The 23,828-nt window shown below is 42.1% G+C and overlaps 1 protein-coding gene and 1 long non-coding RNA gene across 8 annotated transcripts in view; one reads left to right on the top strand and one right to left on the bottom strand.

Annotated features, from left to right (window-relative positions):
* The window catches only part of RIPK2 (receptor interacting serine/threonine kinase 2), a 34,761-nt gene extending 22,776 nt beyond the window's left edge, over positions 1 to 11,985 (bottom strand). Inside the window, exons 1-4 of one of the 3 annotated variants that reach the window (XM_070075849.2) lie at positions 11,133 to 11,985; positions 2,627 to 2,780; positions 1,785 to 1,861; positions 228 to 383 (exon numbers count right to left, since the gene is read on the bottom strand). In XM_070075849.2, coding sequence (XP_069931950.1) covers positions 228 to 299 — 72 coding nt within the window. In that variant the 5' untranslated portion in view covers positions 300 to 383; positions 1,785 to 1,861; positions 2,627 to 2,780; positions 11,133 to 11,985. The remainder of the gene's footprint in view (positions 1 to 227; positions 384 to 1,784; positions 1,862 to 2,626; positions 2,781 to 11,132) is intronic. The other 2 variants (XR_016235792.1, XM_008255713.5) reach the window with 2 other exon arrangements.
* The window catches only part of LOC138850077 (uncharacterized), an 88,246-nt gene continuing 75,518 nt past the window's right edge, over positions 11,101 to 23,828 (top strand). For 4 of the 5 annotated variants that reach the window (XR_011389496.2, XR_011389495.2, XR_016235794.1 and 1 more), the window contains exon 1: positions 11,101 to 11,236. This is a non-coding gene — a long non-coding RNA (uncharacterized LOC138850077). Of the gene's footprint in view, positions 11,237 to 12,792; positions 12,969 to 16,456; positions 16,635 to 23,828 lie in introns of those variants that run through there. The other variant, XR_016235793.1, reaches the window with a different exon arrangement.

Below are 23,828 nucleotides of genomic sequence, written 5' to 3'. Positions count from 1 at the left end.
AACAAAATGTCTTTGTATTTTATACCATAAATCTATCTATCTCTGTATTTTAGGAATAACTAAGGGCTAGGAAGAAGGGGGACTGAAGTTAGGAATAAGGGGATGTAGAAAAGGAATGATATTAAATTGGCTAAGTGGAAGAAATAACTAAAAAAGTCTTTTTAAAACTATTAAGTACAAGGATACGGATAAACTTTTTTTTTTTTTTTTTTACAAAAAGCAATTACCTTAACATGAAATTCATTATCCAACAAGATATTTTGAGTCTTCAAGTCGTGATGAAGTAGAGGAGGATTCATATTGTGCAGGTAATTGACACCAAGCGCAATTTCGTGCAGGATGCGAAACCTCAATGGCCAAGCAACATCAGGATATTCAGTTTTCTTTATATAATGAAAAGAAAAAAATAAAAATTAGTGTCACGGGATTATATATTTAGAAAATTAAACATTCCATGAAACAAAATAGTATAAAATGAGGTCAAAACAGACACTAATTTTTATAACATAGCATCAATTTGATATTAAAATTCTTGCATCTTACTCTCCTCGCATTTTAGAGAAAATAATAATAACTGTTCTGTCGATATTTCCTTGTATTTTGTCATGCAAGTATGTGGTAGAGGGTCTTCTTTGTTCAGCTGAAATAACTCTGACTTATAGCCAGAAATGTGCCTAGATTCACAGCCATCTCCCCATTCTAGGGCTTAATCAACTAAGGGTGTGCACCCCCCACTCACACAATTTATACAAAATAGTTATAGTATATACCATAGCATTCATTCAAAACTTATACTTTAATTTTTCTAAAAATTAAGTATAAACACTTTGTTATTATAATTACTGTATATTACCGACATACTGACATTTCATCTTTTAATCATACATTTAATTTACCTGAATTCTAGCTTGAAAAGTTACCTTTTAAGTTTTATTTTTATGGAGACAAAAATAATTTTTGTTTGTAAGACAATATAATACAGACACATTTAAAACATAATGTCTTATATTTCCTCCTACTTATAACTGATTTCCAGCTGAGCTTTCCGAAAATAAATGTTCTTTAACACTAAAATTAACGTAGCTTCCCAGGAGAATGACAACATCCCAAAAAGTTGGACAATTTCTGAAAAGCGATAATGAGTCATAAAACACCATGCTCCTGGGCACATTTTTCTAAATGCTATGAAAAAGCATGCTGCTATTGAAAAGAAAACTTTTCTTCAAATTGGTCTGCTGACAGTTCAGTGACCAACCTGGCAAGGGGAGTGACTCAAAATTATTTATATTGTACTTTGCCTTGTTTTCAGTGATCTTTTGTGATGTTGAAGAGGGAGCTTCAAGATAATCCCACCCTAAATAGTGTAATGCAACAAACCAACAGAATCTCAAAACACTAATGTGAAACATAACTTCCTTTGGTGTACACAAAACCCAGTCCCCTAGAATAACTGAATCTTCTAATTTGCAGAAAAGGTTTTCTGAAGATTATGCTGTTTAAAGGAAGACCCAGGCATCTCTGCAGCATAGTATTACATGGAGGCTTCTGATCATAGAGACAAGTTGGAGGAATGCTCACTCTATATATTATGATTCCTTCTAGGAGTTTATATCCTCTTGGAGAAGGGTAAAGAATTTCCAGTGGGATCCAATTTTGAATCCCAGAGTATATACTGGGGTGTGGGAATAAAACATTAGAATTTCTAATTATATCCAGTTCTCAAAGATTTTTTAAAAAGCTTGCTTTATTAATATTTGCATCTTGACTACTGTGGTTACACAAACCTTACAGATCGACACCAGTTACTTCACTCCATCTTTGTTTCAGATGGTCACAAGTCATGAATAGAATGCGATGTATTCTGAAACAAAGAGGAAGTTGACTCCATGAGTGGCTGACAGTGGCACCACTTTCCCTTGGTCACTTACAGAGCACTGTGATTATTATAATTGGGGAGTGTCCAGTACTTGGAGTTTTACAGATTTTATTACTCAATTTTACCTAAACTAACCCTCAGAACATGGGCCAAGCATTTTAAAAAGATTTCTCAACAGAAACAATTGATTGCAGATATTAATTATGTAATGTCAAGCAAACAGTAAAAAATACATATATTTTGAGAATGAGTAACTGGTACCTTGAGAAAAACAGCAAAAATCGCTGATACTGCTGCCCTTTAGAAGAAAAGCTAATGTATCTGGAACCCAGATTACTGATTGCCTTGTTAATTCAGAACTTTATGAACTTGTATTAGTAACATCTGAATCCTAAATTTCCATTAACACAAAATGTAATATGGCATAACCAACAGATTATATAGTATACAGAGTTTATCTTTTCTAGTTCCCATTCTTACCTGTATATATATGCATAGGGACACTGGAATTCAGTATAAATGTCAGGAACAATAACCTAAGAAATCTAAGTCCTTTAGAATAAGGCTTGACTCCACAGTTTTAAAGAAACAAAAGAAGCCACAAAAGGTGGAATTTTACTACTGCAGCTGTTTTTTATTCTTTCTTTGATTCATTTATATACCCCCAAATAATCTGATTGAATATAAGACCAAAGTACTATATAGTTTGCATAATGAAAATGGTCATAACAGCAATTATAGAGTACTTACCCTATGTAGGAGCTCATTTAATGATCCATTTGGCATGTATTCAGTAACTATTCCCAAAAACTCGGGCTCATTGCAAATTCCCAAAATTGGAAGAATGTAACTAAATCTAGCTTTGTGTAAAATTTCAGCTTCTCTTAAGACATCATTTCTTTCACTATGGAAATAAAATGCATATAATTATTTCAAGTAATGAAAAATATACAATTTTCATGCCATAAGATAGATTAAGCCTACATCTAAAAATTTAATTGATTGTATGACTCCATGTAAATTATATAACTCCTTTGTCCTTTAGTCTCAACAAATTTAAAACAGAGATAGTACCTATCCTATATATTCCACAGGTCTGCTTAGAGACTAAAATAACTTCTATAAACCATTGACAGGTGAAAGTGCTATACACAGGTTATTATTATTGTACTTTTCCTAGGAAAGGGAAAGAACACAGTGTTAAAGTAAACCTGTCCATGTTAGAATAATTAGTGTTGGATCTAAACTAAATGAACAGATTCCCTTGGATCATATTAAATTTTATGATTACATAGCATGTAAAATTTTCCCAAATATACAATTACAACATGTAAATGTTACAGAATTTTCAATGATTAGATGACAATAGTTGCATCAAGGTCAATAATGCCTAAACATTACACACTGGAACTCAGGAAAAGAATACTAAGAACAGGTAAATGCTTATCACAGACCCTTAACTTTTGATCCAAGGTTTATTTGCTTATTCACACATAAAACAAATATTTTATTGTGAATCAAGAACTGTGCTCAGAATTATGGATACTTTTAAAAGATGCAGACTTGTTTTTAAATTGCTCATAAAATCTTTTTTTTTTTTAAAGATTTATTTATTTATTTGAAAGTCAGTGATACATAGAAAGAGTAGGAGAGGCAGAGAGAGAGGGAGAGGTCTTCCATCCGCGGGTTCACTCCTCAATTGGCCGCAATGGCCTAAGCTATGCCGATCCGAAGCCAGGAGCCAGGAGCTTCTTCTGGGTCTCCCATGCAAGTGTTGGGACCCAAGGACTTGTTTCATCTTCTGCTTTTCCAGGCCATAGCAGAGAGCTGGATCGGAAGTGGAGCAGCGGGGACTTGAACTGATGCCCATAAGGGATGCCGGCACTGCAGGGGGCGGCTTTACCCGCTAAGCCACAGTGCTGACCCTTCACAAATCTTTTTTAATTTATTTATTTGTATTACTATAAAGAGAACAGATTTCATGCATTCCATAGGTGCAGTTCCAAGATGACAACCTTGCTTCTAAGGGAGAATGTGCTAAGTGTCATTAAAAAAAAAGAGAGAGAGAGAGAGAGGGAAAGAAAGAAACTATGGGGAGTTAAGAAAAAAGAGTATATTGGGCCAGGGGAGTCACTACAGTCTTCACAGAAATAGGATTTCTGCTGTATCTTAAGGATGGATAATATTTCAATATTGGGGAAGAGGACATTTAAGATGGGTGAAGGCTCCTTAACAGGAGAGTCCTTTTCTTTTTTCTTTTTTCAACTGCATATACGAGGACTTTGGAACAGTGCATATGTCGCTCCCCCTCTTTGTGGAGGAACGACACAGGACCCTGCGCTGTTCTTTCGTCTGCTCGGCCCTCCCCGGGTTTGCTGCTGGTTCTTCCCGGGTTGGCTACCGACCCTTCCACCTCCGTGGAAGGGTGGTTCCCCCTGCCACATCCCCCACTTCCGCGGGGGAGCGGCACACCGCCGGCCGGCTCTCTCGGGGGCTGCACAGGTGTTCCCCTTAGATGTTCCCCTTAGATGTTCCTGGTGCATGCCGTCTCTCTCCTCCTTTATAGTCCTCTTCTGCCAATCCTAACTCGGCTGCCCACACGCCGAGTACGCTGCCCTCCTCCAATCAGGAGCAGGTCCTGCAGCTTGTCAAGTTGGTGAGAGGCAGCTGGGTAGAAGCTGTTGCCTCCTCTCCCAGCGCCATATTGTGGGAGAGCAGATGCATAGAATAAGTCTTAATTCCAGTAACTCAGTCCAGTCCGGGTTGCTCCCCACAGATCCCCCTTTCTTTTTATTTTTTTGGCGTTGATACGCGCCTGTCTTCGGTGTCCCACGGCACACACTCTGCTCTGCTTGCTAGAGTTGCCCACAGGTGCTTACAAGTCCTATCAATCAGGCAAACCGAATCCGGGTCCTCTCTTCGCCATGTTGTGAGGAGGTTTTTAGGCGCTGATGCGTGCCTGAGTTCGGTGCCCTGCAGCGCATGCTCTGCTCTGCCTGCAGGTGCTTACAAGCCCTATCAGGCAAACCGAATCCAAGCCTTCTCATTGCCATATTGTGGGGAGGCTTATTGGTGTTGATTCGTGCCTATCTTCGGTGACCTGCAGCTCATACTCTGGTCGAGCTGCCTGCTGGTGCTTATCGCCCTAATCAGGCAGACCGAATCCAAGGTATTGTGGGGAGACTTATTGATGTTAATTCGTGCCTGTCTTCGGTGACCTGCAGCTCATACTCTGGTCGAGCCGCCTGTTGGTGCTTACCGCCTTACTAATCAGGCAGACCGAATCCAAGCCTTCTCATTGCGGTGTTGTGGGGAGGCCTTATTGATGTTAATTTGTGCCTGTCTTCGGTGACCTGCGGCGCATAAGCTGCTAGCCGCCTGCAGGTGCTCATCGCCTCACTAATCAGGCAGACCGAATCCAAGCTCTCTCATTGCTGTGTTGTGGGGAGGCCTTTCCCTATTTCTCTATCCGGGCATTCCTATTTCTCCCATTTTACTTCTATCTGCCAGCATTCCTATTTCTCTCATTTTACTTCTAAACTTCTGTTTCTCTTATCCCTGCGGCTTCCCGGCGCCTGCCCTGGGGCTGCTTCTCGGCACCTCGCCCTGCGGCAGCTTCACGGCTCTGAGCCGCTTCAGCCCGCGCCTCTCTCATCTGCGCGGCTTCCCGGCTCTGCGCGGCTCGGCTTCGCGTGCACACTCCGCGGTCTCGCACTAGCCCAGCATTCCCTATCTACTTGTGCCCCGCACGCTCTCTCTGCGCGCGGCAGCCTCCGCGAGTCACACAGCCCCAGCTCACGTCTCCGCCACTAGTATTCAATCTAAGTTCCCCGGGCTAACCTGGTGAATTCAACCCAGCTCACGTTTCCGCCCCACGATTTGGCTTCCCGTCCTTTGCTCCCCGGGCTAATCAGACGGATTCCAACCTGGCTTACGTTTCCACTTCTGGTTTTAACTTTTCGCCCCTTATTCCCGGGCTAACTCGACGAATCCCAAAGTGGCTTTCGTCTCCGCCTCGGCCTGCCCCCCGCGGCTTCAATTTCCCTAACATTTTTCTCTACCCGGTATGTTTCCCCAAGCTTTCCTCCAACAATACTCCTCCCTCATTTCTCCTGGCCTCTCCCCACAGTCCGCATCCGAGTCTGTTTGTTCTAGCTTTCACTTTCGCTTTCGACCTTAGAGATTTCTCCCAGCTTCCCCCCGTAGTCCGTATCTGAGTCTATGCCTAGGCTTTCAATAGCTTCTTCCGGCACCTTTTTCGTCCGGCTTTTCCCTAGGCTGTTTGCTAGTCTCTCTCTCCGATATTTTCCACTTCTTCCCGTTTCTTCCCTCTTAGGTTTCCTATCCGAGTCACGGCACCATTATGTCACTCCCCGTCTTCATGGGGGAACGACACTAAGCCCTGCCTAGGCTTCATATCCGAGTCACGGCACCATTATGTCGCTCCCCCTCTTCGTGGAGGAACGACACAGGACCCTGCGCTGTTCTTTCGTCTGCTCGGCCCTCCCCGGGTTTGCTGCTGGTTCTTCCCGGGTTGGCTACCGACCCTTCCACCTCCGTGGAAGGGCGGTTCCCCCTGCCACATCCCCCACTTCCGCGGGGGAGCGGCACACCGCCGGCCGGCTCTCTCGGGGGCTGCACAGGTGTTCCCCTTAGATGTTCCCCTTAGATGTTCCTGGTGCATGCCGTCTCTCTCCTCCTTTATAGTCCTCTTCCGCCAATCCTAACTCGGCTGCCCACACGCCGAGTACGCTGCTCTCCTCCAATCAGGAGCAGGTCCTGCAGCTTGTCAAGTTGGTGAGAGGCAGCTGGGTAGAAGCTGTTGCCTCCTCTCCCAGCGCCATATTGTGGGAGAGCAGATGCATAGAATAAGTCTTAATTCCAGTAACTCAGTCCAGTCCAGGTTGCTCCCCACATGCATAACTCATGTTAACAAAGTAGATGTCCAATGGACAGTATAAGATGCATTTAAGGACATTAAAATGAACACTAATTTGTGAAACTGTGAATTATTTAATATGGAGCAGGATATGTAACAGTGTATACAAAAGGAGTGAAGGGAAACAGGATAGGCTAGGACACATTTCTGAGAATTAAAGCCAGATTAGGGTAGTATCAATTTGTTTGGTAGTCACTGAGTTGTGAATAGAGATTTCTGAGCAGGAGAATAACGTATGTAAAAGAAAATTTTAGCATGATTCACCTGGAAGCAGGATGCCAGATCAGCAAAAAGATGTAGAGTCTGAAAGTTAGTCGTTAGCAGATTTCAATATAGTTAAGATGTTAAGCAATGGGAGCCTAAAACTAGAACAACAACAATGGAAATAGAAAGAAAAGCACTTGAGTAGAACATGCAGGTCATGATGACTGATTGATCATGGGGAATAAACAAAAATGGAATTGAAGATGTCATCAGGTTTTACCCTGGATGACTGGGTGTTGTTGGTAGCAGTAACAGAAATAGAAGGGTTTCCAGGACATGCCTATTAGGCAACTGAAAGTTGACTCTTAAACAACCCAGGGTCTAGATGAATGGCTGTTGAAATACAAACAGCACCAAACAAATCAGACTTTGAGGCCTGCTTTAAAAACAGAGAAAAGTGAAACCAAGCAAAAAACAATATATCTTGGTCAAGTATGTTTGAATAGATATTACATGTTTCAAAATTCAAGAGTTATAGGGCACAAAGTGAAAAGCTTCTCTCCTTCTACCTGTCCTCCAACTCCAACTGTGAGGAAATTAAATATACCAGTTTGTGAGATCTATTTATTTGAGAGGCAGAGAGACAGATAAGAGACAGAGAGAGCTCTAGCGTTCTTCCCATCCACAAGTTCATTCCCCAAATGACAACAACAGCCAGGATCAGTAACTCAACCCAGGTCTCCCACAAGGAGGGCAGAAATGTAATCACTTGAGCCATCACTACTACCTCCCAATGTGTGCAATAGCAGGTATAAGAAATCATAAGCTGGAGGCCACTATCAAACGCATTCATAATTAAACTTACACTCATTAAATTGGAACAATTCTGCATTTGCCTCAGTGGGGGTGGGCAGGAATTACAGTTTTACAGGGAGATGCAGAGTATGAAACTGAAGATTCCCAGATATTGGAAAGAAGTATAAAGAGGACATGCTGGTCGGTGCCGCAGCTCACTAGGCTAATCCTCCGCCTTGCGGCACCGGCACACCGGGTTCTAGTCCTGGTCGGGGCGCCGGATTCTGTCCCGGTTGCCCCTCTTCCAGGCCAGCTCTCTGCTGTGGCCGGGGAGTACAGTGGAGGATGGCCCAAGTGCTTGGGCCCTGCACCCCATGGGAGACCAGGAGAAGCACCTGGCTCCTGTCATCGGATCAGCGCGGTGCGCTGGCCATAGCATGCCGGCTGCGGCAGCCATTGGAGGGTGAACCAACGGCAAAGGACGACCTTTCTCTGTCTTTCTCTCTCACTGTCCACTCTGCCTGTCAAAAAAAAAAAAAAAAAAAAGGACATGCTAAGGAAGTCTCAGTGAAACTTAGTGTGCACCTTCCTCCTCCCATTAAGGGCATGAGACATTCTTTCTTCTATTATGACCCTGTCGTGTGTCAGACACTTTACATGCACTATCATCCTATGATCAACCCTCTAAGGGGTATCATTATCTTTGCTGTGAGGGCACTGAGGCTCAGAAAAATAATTTTAAAGAAAAAATATATATTTATTTATTTTGAAAGAGAGAGAGGGAGTGACAGAGTTGGGGGGGGGTGGTATTCCATCCGCTGTTTCACTCCCCAAATGGCATCAACAGCCAGCACTGGGCCAAGCCCAGGTCAGGAGCCAGGAGCTTTATCTGGGTCTCCCACATGGGTTTCAGGGGCCCAAACACTTGGGCCATCTTCTGCTGCTTTTCCCAGGCCATTAGCACAGAGCTGGATCAGAAGTAGAGCAGCCAGGACACAAACTGGCACCCATATAGGAAGCCAACCTCACAAGGGGCAGCTTTATCCACTACACCACACTGCTAGTCCCCCGAAAAACAATTTCTAATGACCACACCAGAAAGTGGCAGAATTTTGGTCAGATTTGAATTGCAACCATGGGACAATAAAGGCCTAAGTTCTTTCTAATCAGAGAAGTAGGAAGGTTCTTAGATTCTGACATGATTAAGTGGGAAAACAGAGCCAAAAGATTGTAAAGATAGGCTTTTACATTAAAAAAAACCTAAAGTATGAAATACATCTTCTATGAACATATCAACAAACTCACTCAACACATAATTTCAATCAAAAAAGTTATGACATAGGGTATTTGAACAATCAATCTCGTAAGAGGAAGGGGGAGGTACACGAAGAGAAGTCACGTTATGGATGGTGACTCACCATTCACAAAAATAAGGGCATGTAACATCATCACATGAATTTATTTTTCTTTCAGGTGATCCCAAAGAACAATGCAAACACTGTCTATACCAGAGCCCAAGAAGGACATGCACAGACACACTGTGAGTCAAGTGCACGGCCTAGCCCTATACCCAGACTACATAAATCTACATAACACTTTTAGTTTACAGGTGGGTAAAAAGAATGAGATGGTAATGCATAATGTTCCACTGGTAGGATGGTTCCTTGAGGCTCATTTTCTACCCAATTTAGACAATGAAAAGTGTAAAGGAGTATGGAAAAGTGTAAAGGAGTATGGGAAGGGAACTCCTTCTTCACTCATTGGCCCCTAAATGTCATAAGGCTGAAATAAATTAAAATCTTGAGAAAGTAGCATCCAAAATCGGAGGATCATCTAGCTTTAAGGTGTGCAGTGAGTCTATCAGTGCTATAGTTACACAGTTAGTTCTAAAATATATTCATCTACTTTAACCAACAACCATCCTTTAAACTTCACACACACTAGTTCAGCACTTGCTGCATAGAATAAAAGGTGCAGGGTAAAGACACCACATCCTGTATTTTACTGAACCTTGAATGCAAAAGTGGCAGGCATCTCTAGAGAAATCCGGAATCTCCTCTGGGATCTAGCTAACTTCAGCTTGATTGTGAGAGACAGCAAAGAAAAGCCAGAGGCAGACCAAAGTCCAATAATTTGACAGGATTGAAGCTGAGAAATTATCTGATAGGGACACTCCAAAATGTATTAGATGATGTATTTTCAAATTAGAGATGGGGGGACAGAGAAAGTTGCACTCCTGGGTGTTAACTAAGTAAATAGGAGGCCTAGTTATATCCTTGCTGAAAGGAAAATGCACAGAATAGTAACTGGACTCACTAACCAATACATCAGTTACAAGTCTGCAGTATATGGTTGTAATGTTTTTCTGGAAACAAAACAGAAATTAATGCTGCCTTCCTTTAAAACTCGAACACTGCACTAAAAATGTTCCACGATGTGAGAGATTCATAATTTTTGGCCACTTACAAGTCTTCTAGTTCAATTTATTGTTAGCAAAAATAATACACATTTCCTCTGGGGGCAGTCTTTCCTATGAGAGAGGAAGAAACTGAATTGGTTGTTGAGTTTGATATTCGAACTTTCATTACTACACTTAATAAACCACAAACAAAACAAAACCAGCAAAACCAAAACTCAAGCATCACAAACTCTAGAGCAGCACTGTCAAATGAAAATATAATGTGAACCACGCATACAATTAAAAATTTTCTAGTAGCCACATTACAAAACAAGTAAAAAGGAACATGTGAAATGAACTTTAACAATAGATTATATTTAGCCCAATGTGTCAAAATTTTATCATCATTCAACCAATATGGAAATATGAATGGTACATAAATCATAAGGTTTTTGTTCTTGATTTTCTAAGTGTTCGAATTCCAGTGTGTATCTTACAGCACACTTCAATTCACAGGGGGTCACACTTAAAAGTGTTTAACAGCCACCTGTGGATGGATGAGAATTACTTATTAGACAGCCCCGTAGCCCAATTTCGGGCAGAAAAACAAAGGAAACAAAACCCACATCCACTACAGGAAACAGGGCTTTTACAGTTGGGCTGAAAATGCTGATTTTGGGAGTATGGGGAGAGGAAACCCTGGGGAGAGTAAGAGGAGAGGAGAGAGACGAAACCATGGAGGAACGCATTAGCACCTCCGGAGAAGCCGGTTCTCCCCACGCAGACTGCCTAGAGGTGACGAGGGCAGGGACGGACCCCAGGCGCTCACTGCCCTTCTGGATCTAGAACCCTCTTGCGCCGCGTCGGGGGCGGGCACGCAGCAGGGCTGCGGGCTTTGCGTGGAGGCGCCGGCGCCCTACCTGTCGAGCAGCGGGGTGTGGATGTGCAGATGCTTCACCGCCACCTGAACGCGCCAGTCGGCGTGGCGGGCCGACGACACCGTGCCGGAGGCGCCGCGGCTCAGGTAGCGCAGGTCGGCGAGTTTGTGGTAGGGGATGGTGGGCAGGGCGCTGCAGATGGCGTCCTCGTTCATGGTCACGGGCGGCGCGGGCGCTCAGGCCGCCGGCCGGTTTCGGGTGTGCCAGCGGTTCTCAGGGAGCCTCAGTCGTCCAGATGCAAGCGTGAAGGCGGGAAGCCGGCGAGGCCCTCCCTGTCGCGGGCGCTAGGTATCGAGGCCGGCCATTCCCAGGGCGGCCAAGGCCAGACGCTGGCTTTGCTCGAGCCGGAGCGGCCTCGTCTCCTGTGCAGAGTGGGTCGAGTCAGCGGCGCCGCGTCGCGCCGAGGAGGAGCTTCCTCTGGCGGACCTGGCCGTGGCCCGCGCGCGCCGCCGCCGCCCCAGCCTGGCCGTCGGGGCTCCTCCCTCAGCAGCTTCTCAGACGACGTCAGTGGCAGCGCTGAGGAAAGAGACGGGCGGCTCGCTGGCGACCCTGCCTCCTGCGGCCGGGGTGCTGCACCCGCGTCGCGCGGTCCCCGACGATCTGTGCGACACCCAGGGGCTGAGGCTACCGGTCAAGGGACTGGACAGGCAGCCAGGGCGCCCCTTTTATCTTCAGTCCTCCTCCCCATCCCCCATCCGGCTTTGGGAAAGTTTTCCTTTTGGGAAAGTTTTCCTTTTGGGAAAGTCCCTCTCAGCGGCCGGCTGACCAGGATAGGCTTGGGCAGCGGGCCCGCGCACCGAGGATTCTGCGAGTCGTCGAACACCAGAAGCACTGTGCGGGGTTGGGGGCTGGGAGGGTGGGCTTATTTTGGCTCGGGGGAGGGGCGCTCCAGACTCTGCGCCTGCGCGGGAAGGGCCCTGTTGTGGGTGGAGGGGGCGTGTTGTCTTCCAGTGCTTCTGGCTGTATGGGGCTGTGAGTTCATCTGTGTACCGGGACTTCAATCCTCTCTAGTTTACAGCCACATTAGGAGTGTGGAGTGGATGATAGACCCTTTTATAGTGGAACAAGTGCAGGTGCTTAGCTGCCACTTGTTCCAATACTGGAGATCTGGTTTCTCCCGCTCTTCTTAGTTCCCTAAATACATACAGAGATTGAAAATAACCCCGAGAGTCCATCTCTCTAACTCCAGGGACTGTTGCAAAGATTTCTTCCTTATAGATCTTAGCGGAATGCCCTCAGTGTTTAATAAAAAAGACTGCAAACATCTTCCAGCCTTTCTACCCTCAACAAACACCTTTCCCCCTAAATGACTGTTCTGTAGGGTGAGTGCAATATCATATATACTGGTAACCCAGACTAGTTCTTTAACGAATTCTAGGGCAGCAGTAATAAGGAATGCCTAACTTGAGTAAAGGATTTCTGCTTACAGAGAACTAATGATTCTTGTATTTATGAATTGCCTGAAATGAGAGTAGTAGCGTTACATTTTACAATAGGGGGAAGTTCTCAACAAATAATGTGTTTAAAATTTTGATAATTTATAATAGTTTTTAAAGATGTGGTTTGACAGTCTGTGCTTTATTGCTTAATAAGCTTTATGCTACAAAAAATGCTCAGGAAAGTTTTCCATTTATTCATCCAGTCAGTCAAGAAACTAAGAATTCCAGAACGACAAACATGACAAAACAAACAAAAAGGGGAGGAAATGATCGAAGTAGTACTTCAAAAAACTTTTCTAGGAGTGAAGGACGGGAGTATCCACATTTAAAGAAATCACAAACTAAAAAAGGCCTGTGTTAAAGCACATCCTGAAAAGAGGTGAGAGCACTAACATACTAAAAGTCTTCCGAGGGGTTACATAAAAATAAAGGATGGGGATTAGAATGACACTGTTTGGTCTTAGAACTTTTTTCTTTTCTCTCTCTCTGGAAAACCAGAGCTACAGAAAGAGAGGGAGACAGAGAAAGAGAGATTTTCCACCTACTGGTTCATTCCCCAGATGGCTGCAATGGCCAGTGCTGATCTAGGCTGAAGTCAGAGCTTCATCCGCATCTCCCATGTGGGTGAAGGGGCCCGAATGCCTGGGTCATCTTATGCTTTTCATTAGCATTAGCAGGGAACTGGATCAGAAGTGGAACAGCGGGATATGATGCCTTCGTCGCTGGTGGCAGCTTTATTTGCCATGCTACGTCACTGGCCGCTTATAACTTTCTTTGATAACCTGTGCTTACTCGCATTAACTAGATTTTTGAAAGCAGTGACAGGTACATAGGTAATCAAAGATAGAGCTTGTTTAGTCAGTCTTCATCCTCATTTTGTTTTCTGGGCAATCTCACATGGACACAGTATGGGACAATCTTTATTTCTCTGGCCCTAATATCTTTGTTAAGCCTGGTTTCAAGGCTCACATCTGCAGTTTGTATTTCCTTCATGGCAAGTTCCCAAATTTCTTTGCCCTTGAGCAATCTCTTGAAGCCTGTACCATGGATGCATATTAAATAAATAAATAAATAAATTTATTTATTTATTTTTGACAGGCAGAGTGGACAGTGAGAGAGAGAGAGAGAGACAGAGAGAAAGGTCTTCCTTTGCCGTTGGTTCACCCTCCAATGGCCTCTGTGGCTGGCGCGCTGCAGCCGGCGCACTGTGCTGATCTGAAGGCAGGAGCCAGGTGCTTCTCCTGGTCTCCCATGGGGTGCAGGGCCCAAACACTTGGGCCATCCTCCACTGCACTCCCAGAGAGCTGGCCGGGACAAAATCCGGTGCCCTAACCGGGACTAGAACCTTGTGTGCTGGCGCCGCTAGGCAGAGGATTAGCCTATTGAGCCACGGCGCCGGCATGGATGCATTTTTGAGTTTTGATAGTGTATTATCAGGTCAACACTTGCTGAGTGGCAAAAGAGCCCATCTTGAGCTATCCACTGAGGAACCATCCTACAGGACTCAGTTGAAAAGGAAGAGCACAAAGGACTGTGGAAAAGGAAAAGCAGTGGTGTGGCACTGGATTTCTTAACAATAAAACTCATCTTCTAAAACAATGAAGTGAAGTTTCTTCACAGTTCTGAAGAATGGTAACTTCCAAACTAGAATTCTGTAGTCCATCAAATTATCTATCAACTCTAAGAGCAGACTAAAAGCATTTTTACAAATATGGGTACAAAGAAGCAAACACTTTTCATTCACTTTATTTGAATTTTTTTATTTGAGAGGCAAGAAATGAAAAGATTGAGAAAGCACATGCTATCTGCTAGTTCACTTCCCGAATACCCACATCTTGCCCTGGCCAGGCTAGCGACTGATTCAGGAGCCCAGAATTCAAGTCAGGTCTTCCACATGGGTGGCAAGGACCCAGTCATTTGAGCCATCATCATTGCCTCCCAGGGACTGAATTAGCAGAAACCTGGAGTCAGGAGCCAGAGCTGGAAATCTAACCCAGGTATTCCCATGTGGGACACAGGTATCAACCACTAGCCTAAATGGTAACCTCCACATTTTATTTTTATTTTTAAGAAAACTACTGGCAGGCAGAGGATTAGCCTATTGAGCCACGGCGCCGGCACACTGGGTTCTAGTCCTGGTCGGGGCGCCAGATTCTGTCCTAGTTGCCCCTCTTCCAGGCCAGCTCTCTGCTGTGGCCGGGGAGTGCAGTGGAGGATGGCCCACGTGCTTGGGCCCTGCACCTGCATGGGAGACCAGGAGAAGCACCTGGCTCCTGCCTTCGGATCAGTGCGGTGCGCCGGCCGCAGTGGCATTGGAGGGTGAACCAACGGTAAAAGGAAGACCTTTCTCTCTGTCTCTCTCTCACTGTCCACTCTGCCTGTCAAAAAAAAAAAAAAAAAAAAAAGAAAGAAAGAAAACTACTAGTGCTTCAACAGAACACATGAGTAAGCCAAGAAAGAGAAGGGCAAGGAATAAAGACCAGAAAAATGTGAAGGGAAACCCAGGACAAGAGACATGTAGCAGATGTTTTCATTGCAGCAGAGAGATGGCAGGCTTCAAGAGAAAAAACTTTAATTAAAATAATTGCATATGGACTCTGGTTCAAGTCTCGGTTGCTGCACTTCCGATCCAGCTCTCTGCTGTGGCCTGGGAGGGCAGTGGAAGATGGCTCAGGACCTTGGACCCCTGCGTGGGAGACCTGGAAGAAGCTCCTGACTCCTGGCTTCAGATCGTTGCAGCTATCAGGGGAGTGAACCAGCGGATGGAAGACCTCTCTCTGCCTCTCCTTCTCTGTGTAACTCTGACTTTCAAATAAATGGATAAATCTTTTAAAAATAATAAGATTATATAATTTTAATAACCCTAAAAGATATATAACTTGCATAATTCAGAAATTATATTTATAGATATTTGATAGATCTAATGAAATGCATGAAAAATTAGAGTTGTTTTAAAAATCTGTTATGATAATTGTTATTAATTTCTTGAAAAAATATTTCCTATATACAAGAAAGAAAATAGAATTCCTCTAATCATGTATGGTGTTAAAATGTGTAGAATTTTTCAGGGCATCTAAAATACTAATATAAATCTCTAGGGAAAAGCACAGAACTGTATAGTTTATTTGTCTTTTCAGTTAGATTGCTTTTAAGTTTACTTTAAAAAATATATACACCAAGTTTGAAATTTAAAACTATAAATTCATATAATCCAATGCAATACTGGGCAGAGGACTTAGATACTTCACAAAGGAGAGGATCTAAAAGGCAAAGGAGAAAAGGTGACATTAATTCTCAAGGATTTACACATTAAATCCACCAGGCAACACGATTGTCCAAATACTAATGACAGAATATTCCCAGTATGGGTGAGGATTTGGAGCAGGTAGAACTCTCATACATTACTAATGGGCAATGCCAATGGGTCCGACTGATTTTGCAAACTGTGTGGCAGTATCTGTTAAAATTGCAGACACACAGACTGTGTGACCCAGCAGTTCCTCAATTAGGTATGTGGACATGTTGTGCACATTCTAGAATGTTTATAGCAGTGCTAGTTTTAATAGTCTTAAAGTAGAAATTACGCAAGTGTCTACAAATAATGGATTCAGTTGTGGCACATTTATGCAACAGAATACTAAATAACAATGCAACTGAACCATGTACAAGATTGATGAAGTACACAAATACAATGTTGGATGCAGAAGGCCAAATACAGAAGATTGTGTACTGTTTGAGTTCATTTACATTAAGTACAAAAATAGACTTTCGGAAATTAGGATTGTGGCTTTTGTAGGGAGGAAGTGGTGACTAGGAGGAATTTGGAGAGGTTTCTGGGTTGAAATAATGTTCTGCTTCTCATTCTAGGTTCTAAACTCCAGCTGCTAGTTGCATGATTGTGTTCGGTTCATGAAAATTCTTGGAAGTTACACACCAAGGTGTACTTTGCTGTACATTTATTATATTCAATAAAAATATAAATATATTTTATACCTCAGTAAAATGTTAATAAGTTTAAGTATAAAATAAACATGTTTGTATAAAATGCCTCTCACTTTTATATAATTAGTTATAATTGGTGTAACACTGTTCATTTTGCTTGTTCTTTTTGCTTAACAATATATTTTGAATATCTTTCCATGGGAATGCATTTAAAAACCTCCTCATCCTTTTTCATTTTAAAAAATATTTATTTATTTAAAAGTCAGAGTTATAGAGAGGGTGAGGTAGAGGCAGAGAGAGAGAGAAAGAGAGGGGGGGGGGAGAGAAAGAGAGAGAGAGAGGCTTCCATCTACTGGTTAGATGCCTGCAAGGGCCAGGGCTGGGCTCTGACTGAAGCCAGGAACCAGGAGTTTCATCCCGGTGCCTCACGTGGTTGCAGGAGCAAACTGTGTGGCAGTATCTTGGGCCAAATACTGCTGCTTTCCCAGGTGCATTAGCAGGGAGCTGGATCAGATATGGAGCAGCCAGGTCTCGAAACAGTGCCTATATGGGATGCCAGTGCTGCAAGTGGCGGTTGTACCCACTATACCACAATGCTGTCCCCCCTTTTTCATTTTATAAAGGATGATAGATGGGGCCAGCGCTATGGCACAGTAGGTTAAAACCCCGGCCTGCAGCGCTGACATCCCATATAGGTGCTGGTTCAAGTCCCAACTACTGCACTTCCCATCCAGCACCCTGCTAATGTGCCTGGGAAGAGGATGGCCCAAGTTCTCGGGTCCCTGCACCCATGTGGGGGACCTGGAAGAAGTTCCTGGCTTCAGATGGGCTCAGTTCCAGCTGTTGAGGCCATTTGGAGAGTGAAGCAGCAGATGGAAGACCTCTCTCTCTCTGTCTCTACCTCTCTCTATAACTCAGTCTTTCAAATAAATACAATAAATCTTTTTTAAAAAAAAAAGGTTTTTCTAAAGGATGGTAGAGACTTCACAATTTATCCCAAATTGATGAACACTGGAATTGTTTTCACACACTTGCTATTGCAAATAATGCTGCAATAAATAATCTTAGCTTATGTTATTTCATGCATGTGAAATTATGTTTACATATTTCTAAAGGTGATTTTCTACATTTTTAAAAAAAGATTTATTTGTTTGTTTGAAGGAGTCACTGAGAAAGATCCTGCATCTGCTAGGTCACTCCCCAGGTAGCCACATTGTTCAGGGCTGGGCCAGAAGGGAGCCAAGAGCCAGGAGCCTCATCGGAGCCTCATCTGGGGCTCCCGTGTGGGTCACAGTGGCTCAAGCATTTAGGCCATGTTCTGATGCTCTTCTCTTCTCTTCTCTTCTCTTCTCTTCTCTTCTCTTCTCTTCTCTTCTCTTCTCTTCTCTTCTTTTCAAGATTTATTTACTTATTTGAAAGTCAGAGTCATACAGAGAGAGAAAGAGAGGCAGAGAGAGAGAGAGAGGTCTTCCATCTGCTGGCTCACTCACCAAATGACCACAATGGCTGGAGCTGGGCTAATCTGAAGCCTGGAGCCAGGAGCTTCTTTCAGGTCTCCCATGTAGGTGCAGGGGTCCAAGGCCTTGGGCCGTCTTCTGCTGCTTTCCCAGGACATTGCAGAGAACTGGATCTGAAGTGGAGCAGCAGGGACTCAAACCGGTGTCCAGAACTGCAGGCAGCGGCTTTACCCGCTGTGCCACAGCTCTGACCCCTCTGATGCTTTTCTACGTCATTGGCAAGGAGCCGAATTGGGAGAGGAGCAGGGACTCAATCCAGAGCCCATATGGGATGCCAGCATCAATGGCAGAGGCTTTGCCTGCTACACACCGTGCGAATTTCTACGTATTAAAGACTATGTTGGGGACTGGCTTTGTGGTGCAGTGGGGTAAGCAGCAGCTTATGATGCCTTTTTCCCATACGAATGCCATTTCGAGTCTTGCTGCTCTACTTCTGATCCATGTTACTGCTAATGTGCCTGGGGAAGCAGCAGCAGATTGCCCGAGTGCTTGGGCACTTGCCATCCACATGCTAGACCCAGATGGAGTTCCAGGCTCCTGGCTTCACACTGGTGCAGCCCTGGCCATTGTAGCTATTTGGGGAATGTACCAATGGATAGAGGATCTCTTTCTCTGTTTGTCTGTCTGTCACTCTACATTTCAAATAAATAAATAAATCAACAAATACTTTTTTAAAGAGTATGTTTGTATTTTTCATTGAATTGTTCTTCGCTGAGGTACCAGTTTTTCCTTCAGATATTTGGAGTAGCTATTTCTCCACAGGTTTACTTTCCTTTCTTTTTGAAATAGCATAATGTTATCTGCTGATTTCTGAAGAGTTTGGTGCTTCTAAATTCATTTAAATTTTAAGATTTGTTTCATCACAATCTTTCTAAGTATCTGGCATCAATTTATTTAAAACAACCTCAAAATTTTAGATTTCATGATAGTTTTCACCAGTATACAGTTTAAGAAATATGTAACCTTAGTCATATATATGGGAATTAAACTATTCAAGAGTACTTCAAAACATTCATGGAAAATAGAATTCAAAGATAATGCATATTTTTACAAATTCTTGAGGTGCCCTCATATGTATATTTATATGGATATGTATATATACATATATGCATTTATATATACACATATTTATTTAAATTAATTTTAATAATGAATTGCACACAGACAGGAAGCTTAGGTAGCACCAATGCTGAAGTACATCTACAAAATTAGAAATTAAAAATTAGAATAATGTGAAAATTAAGCTTAAAAAACAAACTTCACATCTGTATGTTGAATTCATCTGTTTGAAATTCTGTAAAGTTATATTAAGGTTTGTTTTTCATTTACCGAGAATAAAAGTTATTTGTAAATACCTTTACGTGTTAATTTATGGAAAAGCAGCAGCTTGAAATATCTCATATGTTTTCAGTTAGAAACAAGACAGTGATTTAAGTAAATCACTAAAATATGAATTTAAGAATTTCAAACATCTCATTTCTTCTTTTTCCTGTTTGTATAAGCTAAAAGCACCTAATAAGTTATAAAAGCTTGAATGCTAGGGAAGCCTCTATAATTGCATAATAGTGTTCTATGTGGGAAAACTTAATATTTGCAATATATTTGCTACCTCCCCTAAAAAATAAATCTCAAAATTACCTGGATATATCTGACAACATAGAATCTGTTATAAAATTATGAAAGGTTAGGAACATACATATTTTTGGAGTTAATGAGTACACTCATGTTTCTCATTTAGGCCCTCTATATTCTATCTTAAAATGGAACATGATGTCATTTTTAAATTGACTGAAAAAATGATATTTCTTCTAATCATTTAAAGAATTTAAACAACTCAGACAAAATTCTTCATATGTCAGTTGGAAAACACTAAACATTTCTCATATTAGAATTATTAGTAAAGATTATATTGAAATCAGCCTCTTCATGTAGTATTTACTAATAACATTCTCAACATTTTTCTATCTAAAATCACATATTTATCATCTAGGCTTTGGGAAAAAAGTGAAGTTATTTTTAGAAAATTTCTTAAAAGGTTAAATTAGCATATCTTTTTATGAAAATGCTGGAAAGTAAAAATAAAGCTGGGAACACTGAGTTAGTGCAATCTCCCACCTAATGTTAGCATGCTTAATGAAGGCTTTCCCAGCTTCTGCGTATTTACTGGCAGAACAGAATTCATTACATTTGGGTAGGCTGTTTCCAATGGTCAGAAATTTCTATTGTTTATTGTTAAAATTCTCTAAATTCTAAATTTTACAAAGTTCTTCTGGTCTTAACGTTACCTGCTTTTATCGTGTTTTTAGTCTAATTCTTGTACCTAGACAATTTAAGCTTTGTAATTCATTCAAAAACACACCCATACCATTTTAAGAGTAGTATGAAGGATTTAAAAGATAAATACTTTGAAGACAGTTCTGTCATCATTAGTCTTTGGCATCTCCATTTACTTTAGCTTGGTTTTCAGGCTCACCATGGTGCTACTATGAATTCATTTTACTTCATCAGTACCTCCTACATCTGAACAGATTAAGAAGTGCCACATGAAATCTGACAGGTGAGAGACATGTGGCTATGCCCTTTTTTGAACTGACTCTATTAAGGCAATGGAAGACAGCATTCATTTTTTCCCCAAAGCAGTCTTCTTAAATTATTAATTTATGTTAAGACTGTGACAAAATTAGGGCTTTTGTTTTGTCAGCTAGTTCCCCCTCCCCCCCTTTTTCTTGTATGAACTGCCTTTAAGCCAAGTTTTCTCACCTGTACTCGTGAAATTGATTCTTTTAGATCCAGCATTATGGGTTAAATTGTGTACCTGTAAAAAATGTGGAAGTCCTAACCCCAAGTACCTAAAATGTGAGCATATTTTGAAACAGCATTTTTGCAGTTAGGATCATGTCCTTTTGAGAATGGAAAATTTGAACACAATAACAGGCATACACAGAGGGAGATATCGTGAAGATGCAGAGAAAATGCTATCTACAAGTCAAGGAAGGCTTGAGGCTACCACAAAGTAGGAGCGAAGAATGGAGATTTTTTTTCAGAACCCTCAGAGGGAACCAACCCTGTGACTCTTTTTTTTTTTTTTTTTTTTTTTTAAGATTTATTTTATTTAGTTGAAAGAGAGTTACAGAGAGAGGTAGAGACAGAGAGGTCTTCCATCTGCTGGCTCACTCCCCAGATTGCCGCAATGAACGGAGCTGTGCCGATCCAAAACCAGGATCCAGGAGTTTCTTCCAGGTCTCCAACATGGGTGCAGGGGCCCAAGGACTCGGGCCATCTGCCACTACTTTCCAGGCTATAGCAGAGAGCTAGATCGGAAGAGGAGCATCTGGGGACTAGAACTGGCACCCATATGGGATGCCTGCACTTCAGACCAGGGCTTTAACCCGCTGTGCTACAGCATCCACCCCTCCCACCCCTCCCGCGGTAACTATTTGATTTTGGACTTTGAGTCTCCAGAACTGTCAGGCAAGAGGTTGATTTGTTTAAGCTGCCTGGATTGTGGTTCTTTGTTATAACTGCCCCAGGAAATTAATATGTTCAGCTATAATTCATAAAACACTTTTATGTTGAGATAGTTAGAAATTCATAGGAAATTGCAAAGATAGTACAGAAATGTCGCATACATGTTTCTCCCCAGTTCCTCCCTATACTATATATTTTAAAATACTGACACATTCATCATCACAAAGATATCCTTTACATGATCCCTCTATAGTTACACTCAACTCTTACCTTCCACTATTCCTAACCTCTGGAAACCACTAATCTGTTTTCCATTTTGTCCTTTATGAAGATTATTATTGTTAATGGAATCATAAAGTTTGTAGTATTTTGAGATTGTCCATAAAATCCATTTAAGTTCTTATTGTATCAACAGTTGGTTCTTTTTTACTGCTGGTATCGGTATGGATGTATTATAGTTACTTAATCTTACTCATTGAGGGATACTTCAGTTATTTCTAACTTTTGGCTGTTACAAATAAAGCTGCTATGAATGATTGTGTACGAGTGTTTTTGTGGACAAATTTTTTTTCCTTGAGTTAAGTACACATGTGTGTAATTGATGCATCATATGGTAAGGGCACATATAGTTTTAAAAAAACTTCCATATTATTTTCAGAGTGGCTGTACCGCTTTAAGGTCCCACCAGCAATGTATGAGAAATTCCATTTATCTGCATATATTTGTAGTTTAGTTGTCTGATAAATGTGCAGTAATATATCATTTGTAGACACACATTCAGTCTTTGCATTTGATCATATTAAGTGTTTTATATATACATATATGTATACATACATACACACATATATACATATATATGTCATCTTATTAGTTTTTTGTGATTAATTTGTGTTTTGTTGTTTTGACTGTTTATAGTTTGAATAACATATGGCTTCTGAACTTTTGTGGACAGTTAAGTCCCAAAGTCATAGATTGATGGTATCAACTGGATGGTGGCTTCATTCAATTATGCTGTCTAGGAGGAAAGCCCAGTGGGATGTCATTGGGGGCATGCCATTGGAAGGTAGTTCTCTTAAAAGGTTTGTTATAAATGAGTGAAGTTTAGATGCTCTTTCTGCTTCCTGGTTCACCACGTGATCAGTCCACTGCACAAACTCTGCCTATTGCCTCACCAAACCACCAAACCAGTGGGGCCTGCCTGAAAGTGAACTGTGAACTTTCAAAACCATGAGTCTAAATAAACCTCCTTCCTTCATAAGTAGCTCATTTTAGGTATTTCATTGTAGTAATGAAAATTTGACTAATACAGCTGTCTTCTCCAGAAAGAAAGACATGTGGAACTGTACATACCTGAATTCAGTTTTTTGATTAGTTGTTTATGAAATATGTGACTTTGAACAACCTGCTTACTCAGTTTGAGACTCAGTTTCTCCCTCTGTGGAATCACTACTCTGATATTATTTTTAGGGACTACTCTGTCTAGAGTGTTGAATGTATGGTATACTCCAGGTCAGTGCCTTCTTTTCCTTCTATGTTTTTAATTCAATAAAAATATGACCAGGACAAAACAAGTTCAGAATCTAGAGATAACTTCTAGAGACCTCTCCTCCTTAATTAACCAAGTCAATTAATATTTGTAAAATAGTTTTAATTTAGACTGTAAAACTTCAGGAAATGTTTCCTCTATTTTTCACATTATAGCTTGGGCAAATTGATCATTCTTCTTGCTCACTGAAATAGATCTTAGGCTGGTGCCGCAGCTCAATAGGCTAATCCTCTGCCTGCGGCGCCGGCACACCAGGTTCTAGTCCCGGTCGGGGCACCGGATTCTGTCCCGGTTGCCCCTCTTCCAGGTCAGCTCTCTGCTGTGGCCCGGGAGTGCAGTGGAGGATGGCCCAAGTGCTTGGGCCCTGCACCCACATGGGAGACCAGGAGAAGCACCTGGCTCCTGCCATCGGATCAGCGCAGTGCACCGGCTGCAGCAGCCATTGGAGGGTGAACCAACGGCAAAGGAAGGCCTTTCTCTCTGTCTCTCTCTCTCTCACTGTCCTCTCTGCCTGTCAAAAAAAAAAAATCTTAAAATTGTATATATAGCCTTTAATATTGTATATTGGATATATAGAAAGTAATTTGATTGAAACCATGCAATTGATATATAATTTCTTATTCAAACCTTTCTATGTCAAAATGATCTGGATTATATGGCTAAAAAAATTGAAACTCTTTGGAAAGACTAAACAATTTGCTATGGTCATTCAGAATGAGATAATCAGCAACAAAACTCCTTTAAAGTGTTCCATGCAGGGACTCAT

This window comes from Oryctolagus cuniculus, chromosome 6 (genome assembly GCF_051225735.1).
Source record: "Oryctolagus cuniculus isolate XC-2025 breed Fujian yellow rabbit chromosome 6, ASM5122573v1, whole genome shotgun sequence".
NCBI lineage: Eukaryota > Metazoa > Chordata > Mammalia > Lagomorpha > Leporidae > Oryctolagus > Oryctolagus cuniculus.
This window is presented reverse-complemented; position numbering and strand designations above follow the sequence as displayed.